Genomic DNA, 17623 nt, shown 5'->3' with positions numbered 1-17623 from the left:
TGGTTTCAGACAAATTTTTTGTGCGGCTCATTAGCATTTCTTGTCTGAGCGTACGCAAGGGGAGACAAAGCCATATTGCAGAGCAGGAACAGAACCATGAACCACAGGCAAGCAGCTCTGCCAGCGGAATAAAGACTCGCCCCTTCCATCCTGACCACTGCAGCTTTGCCAGTGAATGCAACGGTGAAATCAGACTGTAGAGAGGTCAATGAGTTTTCAGCACTTGTCAGGAGCCAATAGAGATGATGTGTGAAAAAGTACATCTCACCTACAACATCTCCCGTTGCTTTTACCAGCAGAGAATTATGGACTTCTAAATTTGCCAGTGTAGACAAAACCAAAGCAGGGTCTTCTAAGGGGTGCACACAGAATTCCTGCTTTCAATGACAGCTTGAGGTCTAGTATCTTTTTGGCTCCACTGAAGAGACAGTGCAGAAGCTACTTACCACGGGTATCTTTCCCAGGAAAACCTAAGGGTCAGAGAGTAGGAAGGAATGGGAAAGAAGGCTCTGAAGCCAAACAAATGAGTACACTGAGATGGTAAGTGCTGAAGATCTGACTGAGCAAAGGACTGCAAAACTTTCACCATCATCAGTGGCTCAGGAGCACTTTGCACCAATCAAGAGAAGGTCCTAAGTATTTACCAAGCTTTTATAGCATTTAATGCTCAAGATAAACTTCAGTCCTTCACAGCCCTGGAGAGATTAGCTCTTAAAACTCTGCCATAAATCTGAGGCAGCACAGCCTGAGATGTTATTAGAATAACAGTATCAGTATTACCAAGTGCACCCAGCAAACAAAAAAGGACATTATAACCATATATAAAATAAAGACAGGTATAAAAAAGAAATATCCAGAGGTGAAGCAGGACAAGAAAACATAACAACAACAACAACAACAAGAATCTGTATTGAGCACAGGTCAATGAAACGGGAACTGAGTGGAGAGAAGTGTTTGGAGAGTGGGTGAGTGAGTGAGTTGAGGGTGTCTTACCTCGGATCGGTGTACCTTCTGCAAAGAAAACAAAGAAAATAAGTGAAAAGATCGTAAAACCCCAAACACCTGGACTGCCTGTGGGAAAAGGACCTGAGTCAAGGAAGACAGTTCCCAGTAGGAAACTTCCTGCTCTACCTCATCTTAAATTATAGGGACAGACTGAAGAGGGCTTGGGGTACTTAAGGTGGGGGTGCCCTTTTTAAAGCAGTCCAATTCAGCTGTTTACAGAGCCTCCATGGCACATGGCTTGAAAAGTCTTAACACTGGCTCCATTTTGTTGCTAAGAATGCAAAGAAAATCTTCAAGCTCCCAGCTAACATTACTCTTTGCTACTTGCAGAACATATCACAAGCCTGCACTTATCTTCATCACTCCTGAGGAAAAGGGTTGGCATTACGGTCATGTTAGCCCAGAGAGGGAAAGGATCATCCAGATACCTTGCATCCCATTAGGAGTTGCAGGTTCAATTGCATCTTTGCTAGCAAATTCCCAGTCCCAAACTTTAGTTATTGGCATGGATGTGCGAGGAACTCAACACATGTCCTTCTCAGGACCTTCAGGTATCCTTCAGTGGCTCCGCACAGAGACTGAAGCCAGATGCTCTGCACTAAAGAAGGCCACGCTACTGTTCAAGTGAAAGGGCCACCTCAGGCTACTGCTCTGGAAGCCTCCCTAATGCCAGTGCAGGAGGTTGTACGGAGTCTGCTGCACTTGCTTGTTGACTGCATCTCCCTTGGGTTATTTTTACTCAAACCCCCTCCAGCTGTCTCTAAGTGCCTAACGTAAGTCTTCTGCCTAGGCAGGTCTCACATATGAGAGGAAGTGACATTGTGGCTGGTGAACCATGCCACAATGGTGAAATCACTGTCCCCACGTTTGACCTCCTGAGGTTGCAACCATCTTCCTTTGAAAACACGGCAGGTCCTTTTGCTCACAGTGGCATTCAAACTTGTCACATAGCTTACCAAAGGAGGGGTTTTAGTTGGTTATTTTTACCCCAATCCTGAGAACAGGGCAGATTCCGCAACTACAAGTATTGCCTCTTACTAGGGAGAAATCCAAGAGGTTCTCTGCAACGTAACAATGCTGTCATTCTGCAGCACCTCCCAGCCAGGGCTTGTATAGCATATTACGTGACAAATATCAGCCTTACACTCTTTCCTTTTCCCCAGTGAGGTACAGCAGCATTACTACACCCACTTTACAACTGGGGAAATGCAGGCAAAGGTGAAGCAACTTGCCCAACATCACAGAGGGAAGGCAGAGGCAAGAACAGGAGTCAAAGCATCCTGCATGCCAATCTTCTCCCTTAATCACCAAAAACTCCTTCCCTCCTCATCCTTCAGCCCTGCTCATCCTTCTTGTGCTGCGGTTCAATCCTCTATTTTCAGGATAAAAGGTAAAAATATATAGATACTGATTACAGTTCACCTTTATTTTTCAAAGATGAGGGAAGAGAGGTATTATAGTGTTAGGATATTAGATTCTAGTTATACTCAGCTTCTAGTTAAAAGGTTAGGTTATCTGCTAGAGAAAAGTTAGCATCTAGTTAGGGTTAGGAACTAGCTAAGGTTAATGAAGCAGGCTGGTTAGCTATCAGGACAAAGGTTGGAGAGACAGCACTTGAAAGAGAAAGAGGTGGGGGGAGCGTGTACTTGGGCAGATCTCCACACAGAAGGCAGGGAGGTTTTAAAAAGCGAGCAAGAGAGAGACTAAGCAGCAAAGGGTTATAGTTCAATTCAGTGGAAATAAAAACAGCCTCTGATACATCCTTCTGTCTCAAAACTGGAGTGAAAATCTGCCATCTGTGGCACAAATCTGGAACAAGGCTAATGGGAAGAGGGTAGGGAAGGGGAAGAGACCCCAACATCACCCACTGCTATAGAGCTTCTTTGGCCTTGGCTAAGCCTGGCAATTTCCTGCAAAGGTTCACTCTAATTGACAGGAGAAACATGCTGGAAGTTAGAACTATGTAAGCATAGATACAACAGCAGCCGTTGCCTTCTTGTGTCACTGTAGGTTAGTTATCCCCCGTTCGCTCTAAGCGTTAGCATTGCCCCTGGAAATTGGTTGTCAGCAGCTCTCTGAGACAGTCTTGGAGACAGGGCTCTTGGAGAGCAAGATAAGCCAAGAAACACCACCTTGGTCTTTTCAGTTCTAATTCTGGAACGTGGGACACAGTGGTGAGAAGCAAAACGTGTTTTGCAGGATGCCCCACACCAGGGATGGAGGGGACAGAATTTGAATTAAAATGAGATCAAGTAACTTGCAAGGAAAGAAGAGCAGTTTCAACAGCAACAGACACACAGATGGTAGATTTTCACCATTGGAGTTTCACATCTAACCAGCTTCATATTCAATACAGGGGCAGCAGGATGGTGCTAGAAGAGAATCTGAAACAATTCTGAATAACTCTGACAGGTCCTGTAAGATCTGATAAGAAGTTTTGGGGGGAAGCACCAGTGTTCAATAGCTGGCTTGCCTGGTGTCCTAACAGTGCATGAGCAAATGCACAGGGCTAACCACTGTCCAAGGCAGAATAAGGGCACCAGCTCTGCAGGAAAACTGAAGGAGGAAGAATTCATGCTGGATGCTGACTTTCCGAGTGAAAAGCTCGTTTTGAGACACCACGTGCAAACCAGTCACATTGCCTCCCACAGCCTCCCAGGATCTGGAGATCTGCCTATTTAGGGCAAATTTTGAGGCTGCTCGAGCCCGGATAGCCAGCCTAGTGTTTAGCAGCAGAGGCAAAAGGCAGCTTAAAGGACTTGCCTCTGGATTATAAAGGACCAAGATGGTGCCAGGCAGAACACCATGTGCAGGTGTCCCCCTCTCTGAGAGAGGATGGGATCTGCTCTTCCACCATCCCTTCCTCTGACTTCCCACACATCAAGCTGCCTACGGATTCTCCAAGCCTTGAAAACAGGGAGAGGAGGACAGTCACCATTGCCATGGTAATGACAGAAAACACATCCCCACCTTCTGTCAGGCCACGTGTGAGAACATGTGTGTGCTTTGCTCCTCTCCCGAGGGCTGGAGGGAGCTTTATATTCTAAACAAGCAAGCAATCATCAAGGGTCTTCTGCAATTTTAAAATGCCAGATCCTGGCTGACAGCTGCAATTGCTACATCTCTAACAAAAGGGGACTTGGCACATGGAGAAAATGTGACGTGAGCTCTGCAGACAGGCTCCTGGCTACTCAAGAGACAGAGATGATCTGGAGGGGGGGAGCTTTTCCTCTGCTCAACCCTTTCCTATAGCTGATGACCTGTGATTTTCAGCTTCAATCTGAAAACACCGCGCCCCCATCTCTCCCTTCTGAAAAAGCCAATAACCCTGTTAGATGTGAAACTCCAAGACCTCCTGCAGGTGTGAACACAATTATCACAGTTCCAGGGTACAAGCTATTGTGTAATTGGGGAATTCCAGGACAACTGTTGCTAAGACACACACAAAAAAATTCTATCCAATGTTAGGAGGTTCATATAATATTTGGCTGTTATCTCTTTATACAGATATATTAATTAGGAAGATTATTATTGTTTTTGTAGCCTGCAATACCCCTGCAGAAATTCATTAAGAAGGCAGAATATCCCTACTGAAAGAGTTAGTAGAAGAAATGCATAGCATGCCTCTCAAGAAGCTGTTATAAAGGAATTAGTTTAAAGGGCAAGGGTTACAAATCTGGACATTAGCAAGGTTTGGGGTTTTTTGGTTTGATTTTTTTTTTTTTTAATCGAACAAACTTACCAAAGGTCTCTGAATGTTAAAAAAAGTGGGGGGGAGGGAAAAAAAAGAAAAAAAAGTTTGTTATAGCAGGTTATTTAGAAAACAGAAGACACACACAAGACACAAAAGGTTTTCGTGTTCCTATGATGTCAGGTGGCTGCAGGCTGCCTCCCGTTATCCCCCCTAGGTGGCACAGCTGAGCAAAGGACACTGCTGCCTACTTTAAATGTCCTGAGCCTGCTTGCATCAGGGTTAAGCAGAAATACCCGCTTCTATTCCACCACCAAGACTACTCAAACTCTTAGACAACCTGGGTCTCTAAGGCTGAGATGTTCACGTATGTCTAAGGGAAGCAGGAGTCTAGACAGAGGTTCTTCCCATTCTCCTCTGACTGACAATTCAGCTTTTCATTCAGTCACAACCTCCAAGCATTAGAAGATTTCCAATGGCTTGGAAAGCTTATCTGGAGATGGAAAGGAGAAGAAGAAATACTGGATAGAGAAAAGCCACTATGGGCAATGACACATCACCTGTTTCTCAATTATACCGAAGACCCATAACATAAATGGGTCCCTGGGATGATGTGAGTATAATGACCACGGTCTCAGAGGTCCACTTACATTGCCAGTGAAACATTCAGTTTTAATATAAATGAGAACCAAATCCAGACAGTTACCCAATTTTGCAAAGCTCTGTGTATGACATTTCACTTGTACCTTTTAATGAGCTAATTTGCATGTTTGCCACTAACTCATATATTGATATAAATTCAGTTCTTAACACCCTCCATAATAAAGCAGCAGGGCTGCTATCCCAAAGACTTGGTCTCCAGGGCTGAGTCTGGGTGACTGTCCTGTCCTGCTGCTCTCGCAGCCCATCCCAGTCTCCATCAGGGAGCAACGCACAGGTAAGTCTTCAGAAGCCCCGGCTTCTACGCTAAATCTGTTAGCAAAAAGTGCAGTGATGAAGTTGTGATTTAGTACCAGGGTCACTCCTCCTCCCTGCACTCCTATTCACAGAGGGCTTGTCAAACACCCGTGAGTTGGGTGTAACTGTTAATCCCGGAGAAGCTGGGCTGGAGTCATACTGATGACCTGTGGGTTAAAGACACTGAAGCTCATTAGCCGTGTCCTGAAGCATCCACTGCCCTAATGTGTGCTAGTGTCACACTTCTGACAGCAAAGTTTGTTTTCTGGAAAGATAAATGTATTATATAAAGTTCTGCCTTTAGCAGCACTCGCATCATCAGCACACAAACAGGCATCGCCTTGCACATCACACTCTGGTTACAAACACACACTTGAATCTGCTCTGCCTTGGTCTTATAGCAACTCCTTTCCACTGATCAAAATACAAACACAGTACAGATGACCCTAATGTTAAAATGTTTTACAGTTTCCCAGGCCTGTGCATCATAGAACACGTAAGTTTTGAAAGGCTGTAAAAGTAGATGAAATAGGAGAACTCAGAAGTCCTGACTGTCCAGGCACCTGCACTCCCTTTTACAGAAGCAAGAGGTTTCTGCTTCTAAGGACAAGAGGGATGCTTCAGGGTTTCACCAGTTTACTAATTCAAAGCAGCTGTAAATGACATTAATTCTCAGCAGGTATCTTCTGATTTATCAGAAAGGTCAAGAGTTCACTCTGAGGCTAACCAATTCACTGGAATAAAAATGCAGCACTCAGGTGGCTTTAAGGAAAACACCAGATCAAACCCAGTTAAAGAGTATAAAGGCATTCTAGAAGATGATAAATGTATTACAAATAATCTGCCTGTGCATTACTCACACTTCAGATCATGGTCACAGAGCATGATATAATTCTAGTTTAACTCTCATTATTTATGCTGAGTGATTTTTTTTTTTTATTTGCATTTGCCTCAGCTGTTATGATAAAACAAGAAGGTCAATCTCATCTGTGTTTGTGGGATTCAACAATCCATTCTAATTCAACAAAGCAGTTTAAGTATCTACTTGTGAGTTTGCTTCACTGAATAAGGATGCATTTATGCAGGTGTGTAACACCTACACTGAACTGGAATTATACTGAATCTTTTCTACTGGTGGTCCACAGAACTAGAAATCTTTATGTAGAAACTTTGCCAAACAAGGGAAGAGAAGAACCAGGCAGTTACATTCTCTGTTGTTAAGATCCAGCATTACAGTAGTCAGAACTGATTTCTTCCGAGAAAGCAGAGGTCTGGGCAGAAGCAGTTGGCTATCACTTGAGTGGCTGACCTGTAAAATGTCTAATACGAACAAAATAACCTCAGATACTTCACAGAAGCCTCTGCTTTCCCATTGCCTGCAACAATGCCATTCTTTTGCCAAAAAAGACTCTTGAAAATGCTCCATCTCTCTTGCTCAAAGAAATGTTCTGAGAGGCTGAGAGGCATGCTCGTGCTTGCTAGGTCCAACCACATGGATACATTCTCTCTAGGCTGGGACAAAGCAGTCAGTCCAAGCAGTATTTGAAAAGGATTATTTCTTGGGTTGATTTTTGTCAAATGGTAAAAATTCCAAAGCTCGTTTCATATTTGCAACTATCAGAGAGAAATTAGTTGGTTTGCTTGAGTCGAGAAATGGAAGTGCTTTATCAGTAGTAGTCAAAAATAAATATACCTGTGCCCTCCTTGCATGCACACACACACACACACTCACACAGTGAACTGGCAGATTTAACAAGTACAAAAACAGATCCTGAAACGTGAATATTATGAGTTGTCACATTGACACACACATAAAACACACATAAAACAAACAAAAGAGACAGATGGACAAGCAGATGGGAAAAGACTGAAAACTGACACGAGCCACGGTGCTGGGGTACATCTGTTCATGGAGCTCCACTCCTTGGGCAGTGCCACTGAGCACCAACGGGTCGCTCCAGAACGCTCACAACTGCTCTCCAGCGACGACTGCAGGGACTTGATGCTGGAGAGATCCTGCAAGAGCTCTTCTTCAGCACCAGCTTTTAATGGCTTAATCTACACCAGCAGGATCATGTTTTGACAGTCAGAGGCTGCCTGAGCTGTAGACCCTACACCAGATGCACGTGACCTAAAATGCCATGTCTGCTGTAATGGTTTTCTTCCTTACTCAGTTCTTGGTCTGAGGAAGAAACCCTCAGCTCCCATCCAGTCCCCAGCTCCCCCTGAGCTGGAAGAGCACCATTATCCATTGAACTAGTTATTGCATCTCCCGGATAGGAATCAGCTTCCCTGCTGTGATTCCCTTTATGTCAGCTAGGCAGTAGGGAAAGCCAGGAGGATGGGTTGGAGGAGCAAATACTCCAACCACGCCCTGAGAAAGAACATGAATCCCAAAACCAAAGAAAAGCTAATGCCCCAATCCACACCAATGGTGCCTCTGCCTATCAGCCCTCTCTTCTGCTTCAGAAATCTCTGAGCAGTCTCTTCATATCTCTATCCCTCCAATCTCACACACAGACCTTACCTGATCTCAGTTGTTTTATTCTCCCATTGCTCGCGCTAGGGTCAACAGGCAGGAAATCTTTAAACCAAGTGATCTCTGGGTCCGGGTTCCCACTGGCTGCACAGAGCATTGTGGCTGTTCGTGTCCGCTCCACCACTTTCAGCTGGGGCCCCATATCAATGTTTGGGAAGCCGGGAGGTAACTGGTCCTCTGGTGGTAGAGAACAAAGGAAGAGTGGTTAAACACACACCGGGGACTGGGGCAGCTGAAGGAGCTGTTCAGTGGAATACACCAAAGAAAGCATCAGGCAGACTCGCTGGCCAGCACTTTGTGCAGCACAATTTAAAACAAGGCTACAGTAAATGGTCCATAGATGGTTTGTGAAAACACATTATACGGTAAAATTTACCAGCTTGTCCATTTTGTGCGACTATTCTAACGTTCCACAAGAAGAATCTACATTAAAATGTAATCTATTAAAACCCTTTGGGGCATGGGAGTAGTCATTTCAAAGTCTCTCCAGGTCTTGCACTGAATCCCTCTGTCAGGTAAGTGGCCCACACTTGCTTGTTTTTACAGCAGAAGCTGCGCACACGTATGGCAAAGATCCCTGCAGTGCAGAGTACATACAGTCCATAGGTTTAAAAAGAGGGGCTCATCTTCCCCCTCCAAATCCCACAGTACAAAACAAACTGCACAAGACACATAACGAAAGTGACTACGTAAAAAGGCCTGTCAAAGACAGTGGAAACTAGGAGAGAAATGAGAGGAAAATATCATCCAGCTGTAGTTACCAGAGAGGACACACCTAACAACAATAAGCCAAGTGCTGTCAGACAGGGTGTGATTTTTAGATTTATTAATTTAGAATGCTGCTGCCCTAGAAGAAGAGGGACGTGGCACCAGCACCTAGAAGACAGGCTCAACTGAGTTTCCTGCTTCCTCTCAATCTTGCCTTTGCCTTCACTAATGAGGGTGAAGAGGGCAATCCTAACTGATGCTGACTAATTTGTGATAACTGATACAAAACCCCAGTGCTTCCCCCATAATCTTTGTCACGACCTCTTAACTCATGTGGAAGAGAGCTATCTTAGGCTGCCTGATACAGCTCAAGAACATGCCATTTTCCCCCCCTCCGAAAGTCAGTCTTTGGGGGAAGGCCATTTGGAAGGAGGATGCTGGCACCAGGGTGAGACTTCACAGGGACTCTCCGTCACGTGTTGAGGAATCACTGCCTCGGAAATCTATAGCATTGAATCCATCCGAAAGCAGGTGAGGGAACAGAAGGGAAATAACATAAAGGATTTTTAAAAAAGTAACATGTATCACCATCAGCCCTGCCCCGAAACCAATGGGAGCCCTCACAATGGCAGCAGAGACGGGCTGGAAACCCTTGCCTTGGTTGGGAAACGTCCCTGCTAACTGCAAACACAACAAGACTCATTCCCTACCGCTGGCACCTTGCGTATCAGAAGGAATGGAGCCAAACGATGTATGGCTGAACCCAGAGACAGTGCAACATGAGAGAAATCCAGTGGCCTTGCTATGGTGGATGCCTTTTCCTCTAAGAGCAAAGCAGAATTGCCAGATCCCAGTATTGCTCTACGTGAGCTCCAAACACACAAGATTTGGGTAAGAGCTATTCCATGCTGCTGCGCCTCACATTCAACTTCTAAAGAATCAATGAAATCACGAAGGCAGAGCTAAAGGTTTGTGTGGCGCTGATACCTGAGGCCAAGAAACTCTCGTCTAATACTGTTATTAGCAGTGCACAGCTACTGCAGAAAAGAAAAGGGTTTAAATGCCTCAATTGTGCGTTTAAAAATGTGCATTGTTTCCTTCCTCTGAGCATTGTTGGAGAGTTATAAAGGATCCATTGTGACTCACTGGAGAGTGAAATGTATTAACCACACCTCTCCTCATATATCAAAGGAATCTGACCACAAACAAAACCACGTTCCATTTTATAACTGCTAAAGTAGTACACATCCTCCTAGTATGGACAAACTTACAGTTGTATAAAGACGTAGTCATTTCGGTGCAGCTGAAGCACCTCTAAACCAGGATACTGTATTCTAAATTAGAAAAATAAACATCTTTAACTGAGGACTGAACCAAACCTTTGAGTCCTCAGCTGACCAGGATGTGCTTGGGCATTACAGGAGTCTCCAAACAGTGTGTGCTCCTGTAGATCACATGTGCTGCAAAACCCCAGCCCCGCCAAGAGTGAGCTCAGGACAGAGGAGCCCTGGGAATTGCTTTGCCTTTGCACAGCTTTCAAGCCAGGCTTTTAACGTCTTCTCTTCCCTTCTGCTATTTAACCAGGCGGTGGTGTGTTGTTAAGGAGCTGCAGAGCTGCTGCCGCATTGGCTGCAGATGACATCATTATTGATTACTGCTTTTATCCTGCTCCCTGGTGATGCTACTCCACCTGGCTCAAACCCGTGTCCATTAATTTCATGAACCAATTAATCCACAGAGATAATAACCCTCTTGACTAGCAGGGTGGGTATGTGAGTGTGTGTATGTGCACGTGTGTGTGTGTGTGTGTTGGGGGAGGCCTGGTACAACTATTATTACTGAGTGTTTCTAATTAAACAAAAATGTTAATCTTGCAGCACAATGTGCAGAATTCCTCTGAGTTTAATTAAAACAACTGCGACGAGAGGCGTGATCAGATTTGAGGATCAGATCAGCAGAGGAAGCATCTCCAAACATCACATATTGCACTGATTCAAGCGCTCAGATTTCCTTCCTGCCAGGAATGTGAAACTGCCTTCATCCCCTAACAATTGGATTCCCTGTAATAATGCAATTATAATCTCAACTCAATCCCCACAAGACATGCACACACATGCCCTGCCACCCTCCCCATCAATCCTAAAACATCACCCCAAACCTGTTACCAAATAAATGAGGAATGGTTTGGATTGTCAGTTCTCTTTCTAAAAGCAGCCCAGGAAACTGCAAGAACAAAAAAAAAACAAGATGCAAGCTGAAGATGCTTCAAGGGCACATCTGGGCAGCTGCCTGCTGTCGAAAATCATGCCAGCTTATGCAGGCAAATGTTTTCATGTGCTGCACTTGCCATATTAACAGAGCATCCCAAGCATCTCATTCGTGCCTGCTCTTAGAGTGAGTTATTTAAAGGCCCCCCTAATGAAAAGCTGGCAAATTACCTCAAGGCCACTGAACAAAGTAGGGTGAGAAAGAATAGGGGAAAAGTATTAGAGAGGGAGGCAGGTAGAGAAGAGGATAGCATTTCAGTGTTCATTTATAATAAATCCTACCGGAGGACATGCTCTGTGCTGGGGGACATGCCTCGAACCAGCCTGGGTGTGTGCACTGACACACACATGGTCATACAGCAAAAGCAAGGGTCACCAGCTACGGCGAGGGAGACACTGGTGCTCGCTGCCTCCTTGTCGCTCTAGAAGGCGGCAGCTCAGTGTTTAGATAATTAGCTGTGCTGGAAATGAGGATGATAAAGAAAGATAAAGCGGGTGTTGCTGCTGCTCTTTTTCCCGCAGGGTGTGCACAGTCGTTTAATAATTTAGAGGAGAAGGAGGGTGTGAGCATGTACAGACGTGCTGTGTATTGAATGCAGAAAGCCACAGTGAAGATGCTGCTGAAGTGAAGAAGAGGAGTAATTTTTTGCTCTTCTCTGGAGATATGTAGCCAAGCTCACTGATGCAGGCTGGTCTCTAAGCAGTCAACTATCCTCACTTCAGGGTGGAAGAATGAAGAACATGATGAAGCAGCTTGAGTGACACTAGTTTTAAGCAGAATTGGGATCAAAATCCATCACTCCTGAAACTTATCCCTGTTCTTTTCATTAAATTTATGAACTTACAACTATCCTGGTATCCTGGCATTATGCACCTTGTGAAATTACACCAGCAAGTTATTTCCATCAATGTGCATGTACCCGTGTCTTAGTTAAGTGTTATTTCACAGCCAAAGGCGATTTTAATAGATGGAGGAATCTCAGTAACATGCTCTGTCTGTTGATTGCATTTATTTTGATCTGAAAGTTTTACTATGAAAATAATAATAGCCTAACAATATTATTAAAACTTTGCAGGCTTACAGACAATAAATACACACTTAGATACGTGTTTTGGACCCTGTAACAGTGCAGGTCATACACTGTCTTCCCTACACTAATGTATCCCTATATACCCTCCTTATAAAGGCATCTGAGTTAAAATTGTTCTGACATTATTCATAAGCTACAGAACTAATCTGCTTTCAGTGTTGCTTGATTTTTCAGGTCACTACAAAAAAAAGGCAAACCAAGTCAAGTTTGAAGAAAGACTGCCAAGAATTTTTCAAGTGGCAAGGTAACATTTCAGAGGGGCCAGTTCTCTTTAAGATGTGCTCCTGTGGGACTCGCTGCTTTTTGCTGAGCATCTAGAACTGATTTTTATTTACCTTTTGCTGATCTAAAGCCAACAATTACAAAAAACAACAAAACAGCAGGGATCTTGCTAGAACTTTATACGTGCCCACACCAGATGTCCTCTTGGAGTAGGAAATGTGTGAGGAAAATTTCAGGCCAGAATTGTTAGAGAAATGTATGAATACTTCATAAAAAGAAATCAACAGAGAATCACTAGAAAAAGAAGGTCTGAAAGTCTGTCCATAGCAGCTCGAATCATACTCTGGTAGTAAGTACCTCTGACCTTACATGTTTAATAGCCAGTTTTCCTCAATTCTGCAGAGTGCAGTAATTGTTGGGAAAAGATAGCATTGGCCAGTATGCAGTGAGTGATGTATCAGGGCACAGTAAATTTCGTTCCATTACATTTAACTGGACCAAGCACTGGTTTTCATGGGAGCATGCTGCATTTACTAAAGACTCACAAAGGATAACCTCCATGGAACTCTATCAGCTTCACCAGAGCAGAGAACTAAGACAGTCTGGCCTCTGCTTGAAATCCAGCTTGTGCCTCCCAGCAGCAGAGGCAACGCAGGCAGAAAGTTGCAGCCAGGCTCCCTCTTACTCTCAGCCCACTCAGCTGCTGACAGCATAGGACAATCCTTCACAGCATGAGAATCTCTGTGTCAGGCTACTAAACAAGTGGAGGGAAAGTAAAATCTGTATATAGGAAGCAATAATAATAAAAAATATGTATATCTTTCCTGGTAGTGTGGAGCTTAGAAAAACTATACCAATAGGGAGCTGGGGTGCCTGTACCAACTAGCTTTCTTTCTGCCTAATTTATAATGAAAAACAACAGCAGCTGGAGTCAACAATAACTGGAAAATGCTTCCCCAAACAATTTTCTTTCTTTTTCTTTGGGCTCTGCAGGATTCAGGTTTGCAGGCACTACGTCTAGCCAGCTGTGGAAAGAACAGCAAGTCTCCACAGCCCTATCAAAACTCAGATCCCTTGAGAAGCAGAGCAGGAAGGACAAACAAGCCAGAGAGTTGGTGTTAAGAGACTTTGTGTAAGTTGAATGGTGTCCATCACAAGCTCTGCCTCTCAGAAGCTCCCAAAAGTTTCCTCTTCTGCAGCCTCCTGTTTTTAAGTGAATGCATGTGGATTTCTACCAGGGTCTGATCCAGTAGTCATGCGCATAAACAGAAAGCGGTTTACTCTCAATCCCTTCAGCAGCTGCATCTAGTAGGGAAGAATGCATTTTTTTTTCTCTTCTGTTCATGAGACTGTCTGTATTGGTGCTGAGGAAATCCTGTAACTGTTCATGGATGTGTATAGCATGAAGGTACACACATGTACGTCTAACTGTGATTAGAGCAGCACAGCCAACAGGCCGCAGAATTACTACAAAGCCCATCCTGCAGCGTTTGTAACAGCTGGGGCACAGGTTTCCATACTCCACAGTATGCCAAGGTAACAGCTTCTGCAAATGACAGCTCACATTCATCTCCAAGCTGTGGAGCAGCTCCCATCTTTATGCTAAGCATTACTTCTGAAAGTGAGAGAAGAGAGACAGAAAGGAGGAGGAGGTCTTGCAAGGAAAGATAGAGAAAAGACAAACAGGAGAGTGGGTGAATGCAGAAGCAGGGAGGAAAAAAGGAGGAATAGATGCCAGCATGCTGTCATTGTGGAGATCAGCGGATTTGTGCTTGGTCCTTTTAACTTTCCCAGCACTTAAAAATATGGATAAAGAGGAGACAATCTTTGCTGTGTGAAGGCTGGGGAAAGCTTAAGGATGGAATAACTGCAACTGAGCAGGGAAGGGGAAGGTATGCTATAAAAACTGCTTCCTTCATGCTCTTCAATGTCTTGGCTCAGGCCTGCAGCTAATTACTGCTCCCCCAAACTTAAGGGTACCCTAGGTGCTCTTGCACAGTCAGTTAACAAAGCTACTGAACAAGGTCCTGTTAGGCAAACAGAATAGGAGTGCTCGTGAAAGCAGCACAACACAGGAGCAAAGCACACAGTAATAATGTTCTGGTGGGATCAGCAAAGTGCGTAATTAGTCAGGCAGTGGGGAGATGTAGCTCCTGTTCTGTCATGTGTCTCTCTAGCTGACATGTGTATGATGATGATACCGGAAGGAAGAGCTGCAAAAAGACATGTACAAAGAGCCTTGGTCCCTAAGGACAGCCACTGAGCTCAGCTCGTCATTTCCCATATATTGCAGCTTTCTTCTGGTGGAGAGTGCCTTAAAAATGCTGTAAAAATCCAGGGGATTTGTGAGGGCAGCAGCTGGACAACAACCTTCTCTCTTGCCACTGTTTGTAGCTAAATCCAAGAGGCAGAAACTTTGAGTATGATTGCAGGGGCACTTCTCCCAAACTGTCACAGCTCCCAAGAAATATACGGGAATAAGTGTGAAGATAAGGCTCCCAGCCCTCTGGAATAACCGCAGCTAGACACACTCTTGTCATACAGCGCTGTTCCAATCTCCTGACAGATACATCCCACCACGTACTGCTAACAGAAGGTTAAATGCCATGCCAGGCAAAGGAGCTACACAAAGATTTAAGTGCACCTACACAATTCTGTCAGGCATGACTGGACCATGCGCCCGCATGCTCAAAGGCAGCCAGCATCTTGACAGCACAGAGCCCGCCAGGTGGGCAGCAGAAGGGATGGATATTCCCCGCTACAAGGGGAGGTCAAGGGCTTTGCCATGTGCCCTTTATGTCTGGTCTTTATTTACTGCTGTATGTTGGGGATTTGAACATAAATTTTGCTCTGCACTATTAAGGATGTGCTCACTGTCTGTTCAAACAAAAGGATTTAAGATGCTCTTGGAGGGAACACTGAAATTGCAGAAGAAAAAGTGACTGGCATACGGGCAGAGCTACCACCTGGCCTTAGGAGGATCACACGCTGCTGGGAGCACCTAAAACTGTTGCTAGCCATGCTCACTGCAGAAATAATGGCTCGTGCTGCAAGTACCCCTATTCAAAAGCCCATGGTTTCTCTGTAGCACCTCCTGCTGATGGCTTCATCAGTAGCCAATGCTCCCAAGCTAAACTCCCTTCAGGAGCTCTGGGGCAGTTATCAGTCATAGCCTTTCTGCCAGGATCACTTGCACTGCCCTGTGGTTTCAACAGAGACCACCACACATCTTTTCCCCTAAAATGGGTCAGTTTTAGCAAGCAGCCTAAACTTAGTGTTTCTCACAGTGATTTTGCAGATCTCCGGGGTAATAACGGCAAACATCCAGAGGCATCCACAGCAATAGCATATCGTTCCCTCCCTCACATCAAATTCAGGGAGCATATTTCAAACAGATGACATGAAGGAGGCATGCATGTAAACATCCTCTATGGTGGGGACAAGCGAAAACAAGAACCAGAACAAAATGGAGAAGGGAACAGTTTTCTTGGAGAGTGCATGGACAAAAGCACCTCTGGAAAGAGGGAGGATGCCCTGAGAGAAGAAATAGGTATCTTGTACAAGGGAAGAAGCTGGCACTGCTACCAACTGTGTGAAAGCCCATGCAGATGCATAACCACCTTAACTTCAGCCCATTAAGTGATTCCTCAATGAAGAATGTTTTCTTGGGTGTCTGGACGAATGGCGACACATTTCTGAGGAGAATGATGGGGAGGTTTCTGGTGCTGCTCATAAACCTGGGGAAGGAATTTTTATTGGAGGAGAGGGATGTAGAGTCATGGGATAATTAAGGTTGGAAGGAACCTCAGCACATCATCCAGTCAAACCTCTTAAAGTGGTCCAGTTTTAGCTTTGTTTCTAACATAGCAATTTTATTACTCTCTTTGGTAATAGCAGCAAACAGATTTGACAGGTCAGAACAAAAAAAAAAAAAGGGAGAACTCTGTGCCTTGGCCACACATTTTTTTAACAGCTTTCCCACTCATCTGATGGGACAAGATGAAGGGTCCCATCTCCCCTGTGACACTAACATGTGGCAGGCAGGCATGCTTTTTACCTCGGAGGACGGTGAGCTTGGCATGGACGGTGACCTCCCCATGAGGGTTTTGAGCAACACACTCGTAAATGTTCTCATCCCGGGGAGTCCGGAGAGGCTGGATCCTCAAAACAGCACCTGCACTTTCATCAAATTCAATTGTCTGGGGGATAAAGGGAAAGAAAGACACACACATAGTAAGCTTCTTTGTGTTGCAAGTAGAAGGTTCACTCCTCCTTCTAAAGGAGGCCCCAGCATACATACAAGCACGCACGCTCACAAACACACTTCAGCAGCTGCCCCACAATCCCCTACACAGAACTGACGTGGTCCACTTGTCTCTCCACTGACCTCAAGGTGACAGAGAACTGCACACGCCAAACCCTGTCTCTGACCACTGACCCACTGAAACTGCTATGTACATCTCAAACACCCTGAAAGAACGAGCCATGGTGATGGTGTGTGTGGGGTGGGTGTTCAGAGTACAACTGTGGTGAAGGAGGAGGAAACAGATCAAATGAAAACAAAATAAAAATGAACACACACACACACACACACACACACCCCCAGCCTTGTTCCTCCATCTGCATGGGCAGCTGACACTACAAAGCTCCTCTCAGCACACAGCTGCCTGGCAGGGCTGAGTCCCACAGCAAATTCCACAGGATGACCTCCTAGTCCTTGTTCCTCCACTCTCATTTCTATCTAAACAATGCCAATTGCTGGAGTCTGGGTGCCAGCAACTGTAATGTTTACTCCAGGCTGTCCCAGGGTTAAATAATGAGTCATGGATGGGTATGAAAGGTACGTTTACAGAGCTGAAGTACCACCAGCTTAGCTGGGGCTTCTAAGGAAAGGAAGAAGACATCTTTATATTATAACCTAGGAGGGGAAAAAAAAACCCGACAAAACAAAAGAAAAACCTCCGATAACGTAAGTGAGCCAAGTTCTCTCTTGTTTTGGAACAAATCTAGCTGTTGACATGGCCAAGAGCTTTCATTTCACTCCTCCTGCTGTTAAAACTCCTCCCCTTCCAAACCTCCCTTTGTTATCAGGTCTGAGAATGGCCAAAAAAGAGCACTACCTGCTTTGTGTCAGTCTCTCTTT

At 44.8% G+C, this 17623-nt stretch overlaps 1 protein-coding gene across 30 annotated transcripts in view; it reads right to left on the bottom strand.

The window, feature by feature from the left end:
- Nucleotides 1-17623, bottom strand: part of PTPRS (protein tyrosine phosphatase receptor type S) — a 163345-nt gene that overhangs the window by 63242 nt on the left and 82480 nt on the right. For 20 of the 30 annotated variants that reach the window (XM_032994662.2, XM_042794896.1, XM_042794895.1 and 17 more), the window contains 4 exons: nt 16538-16679; nt 8181-8369; nt 4748-4756; nt 994-1011 (listed from right to left, as the gene is read on the bottom strand). In XM_032994662.2, the coding sequence (XP_032850553.1) occupies nt 994-1011; nt 4748-4756; nt 8181-8369; nt 16538-16679 (358 nt within the window). The remainder of the gene's footprint in view (nt 1-993; nt 1012-4747; nt 4757-8180; nt 8370-16537; nt 16680-17623) is intronic. The other 10 variants (XM_042794901.1, XM_042794903.1, XM_042794922.1 and 7 more) reach the window with 1 other exon arrangement.

This window comes from Tyto alba, unplaced genomic scaffold (assembly GCF_018691265.1).
Source record: "Tyto alba isolate M040663 unplaced genomic scaffold, T.alba_DEE_v4.0 Super-Scaffold_20000042, whole genome shotgun sequence".
NCBI lineage: Eukaryota > Metazoa > Chordata > Aves > Strigiformes > Tytonidae > Tyto > Tyto alba.
This window is presented reverse-complemented; position numbering and strand designations above follow the sequence as displayed.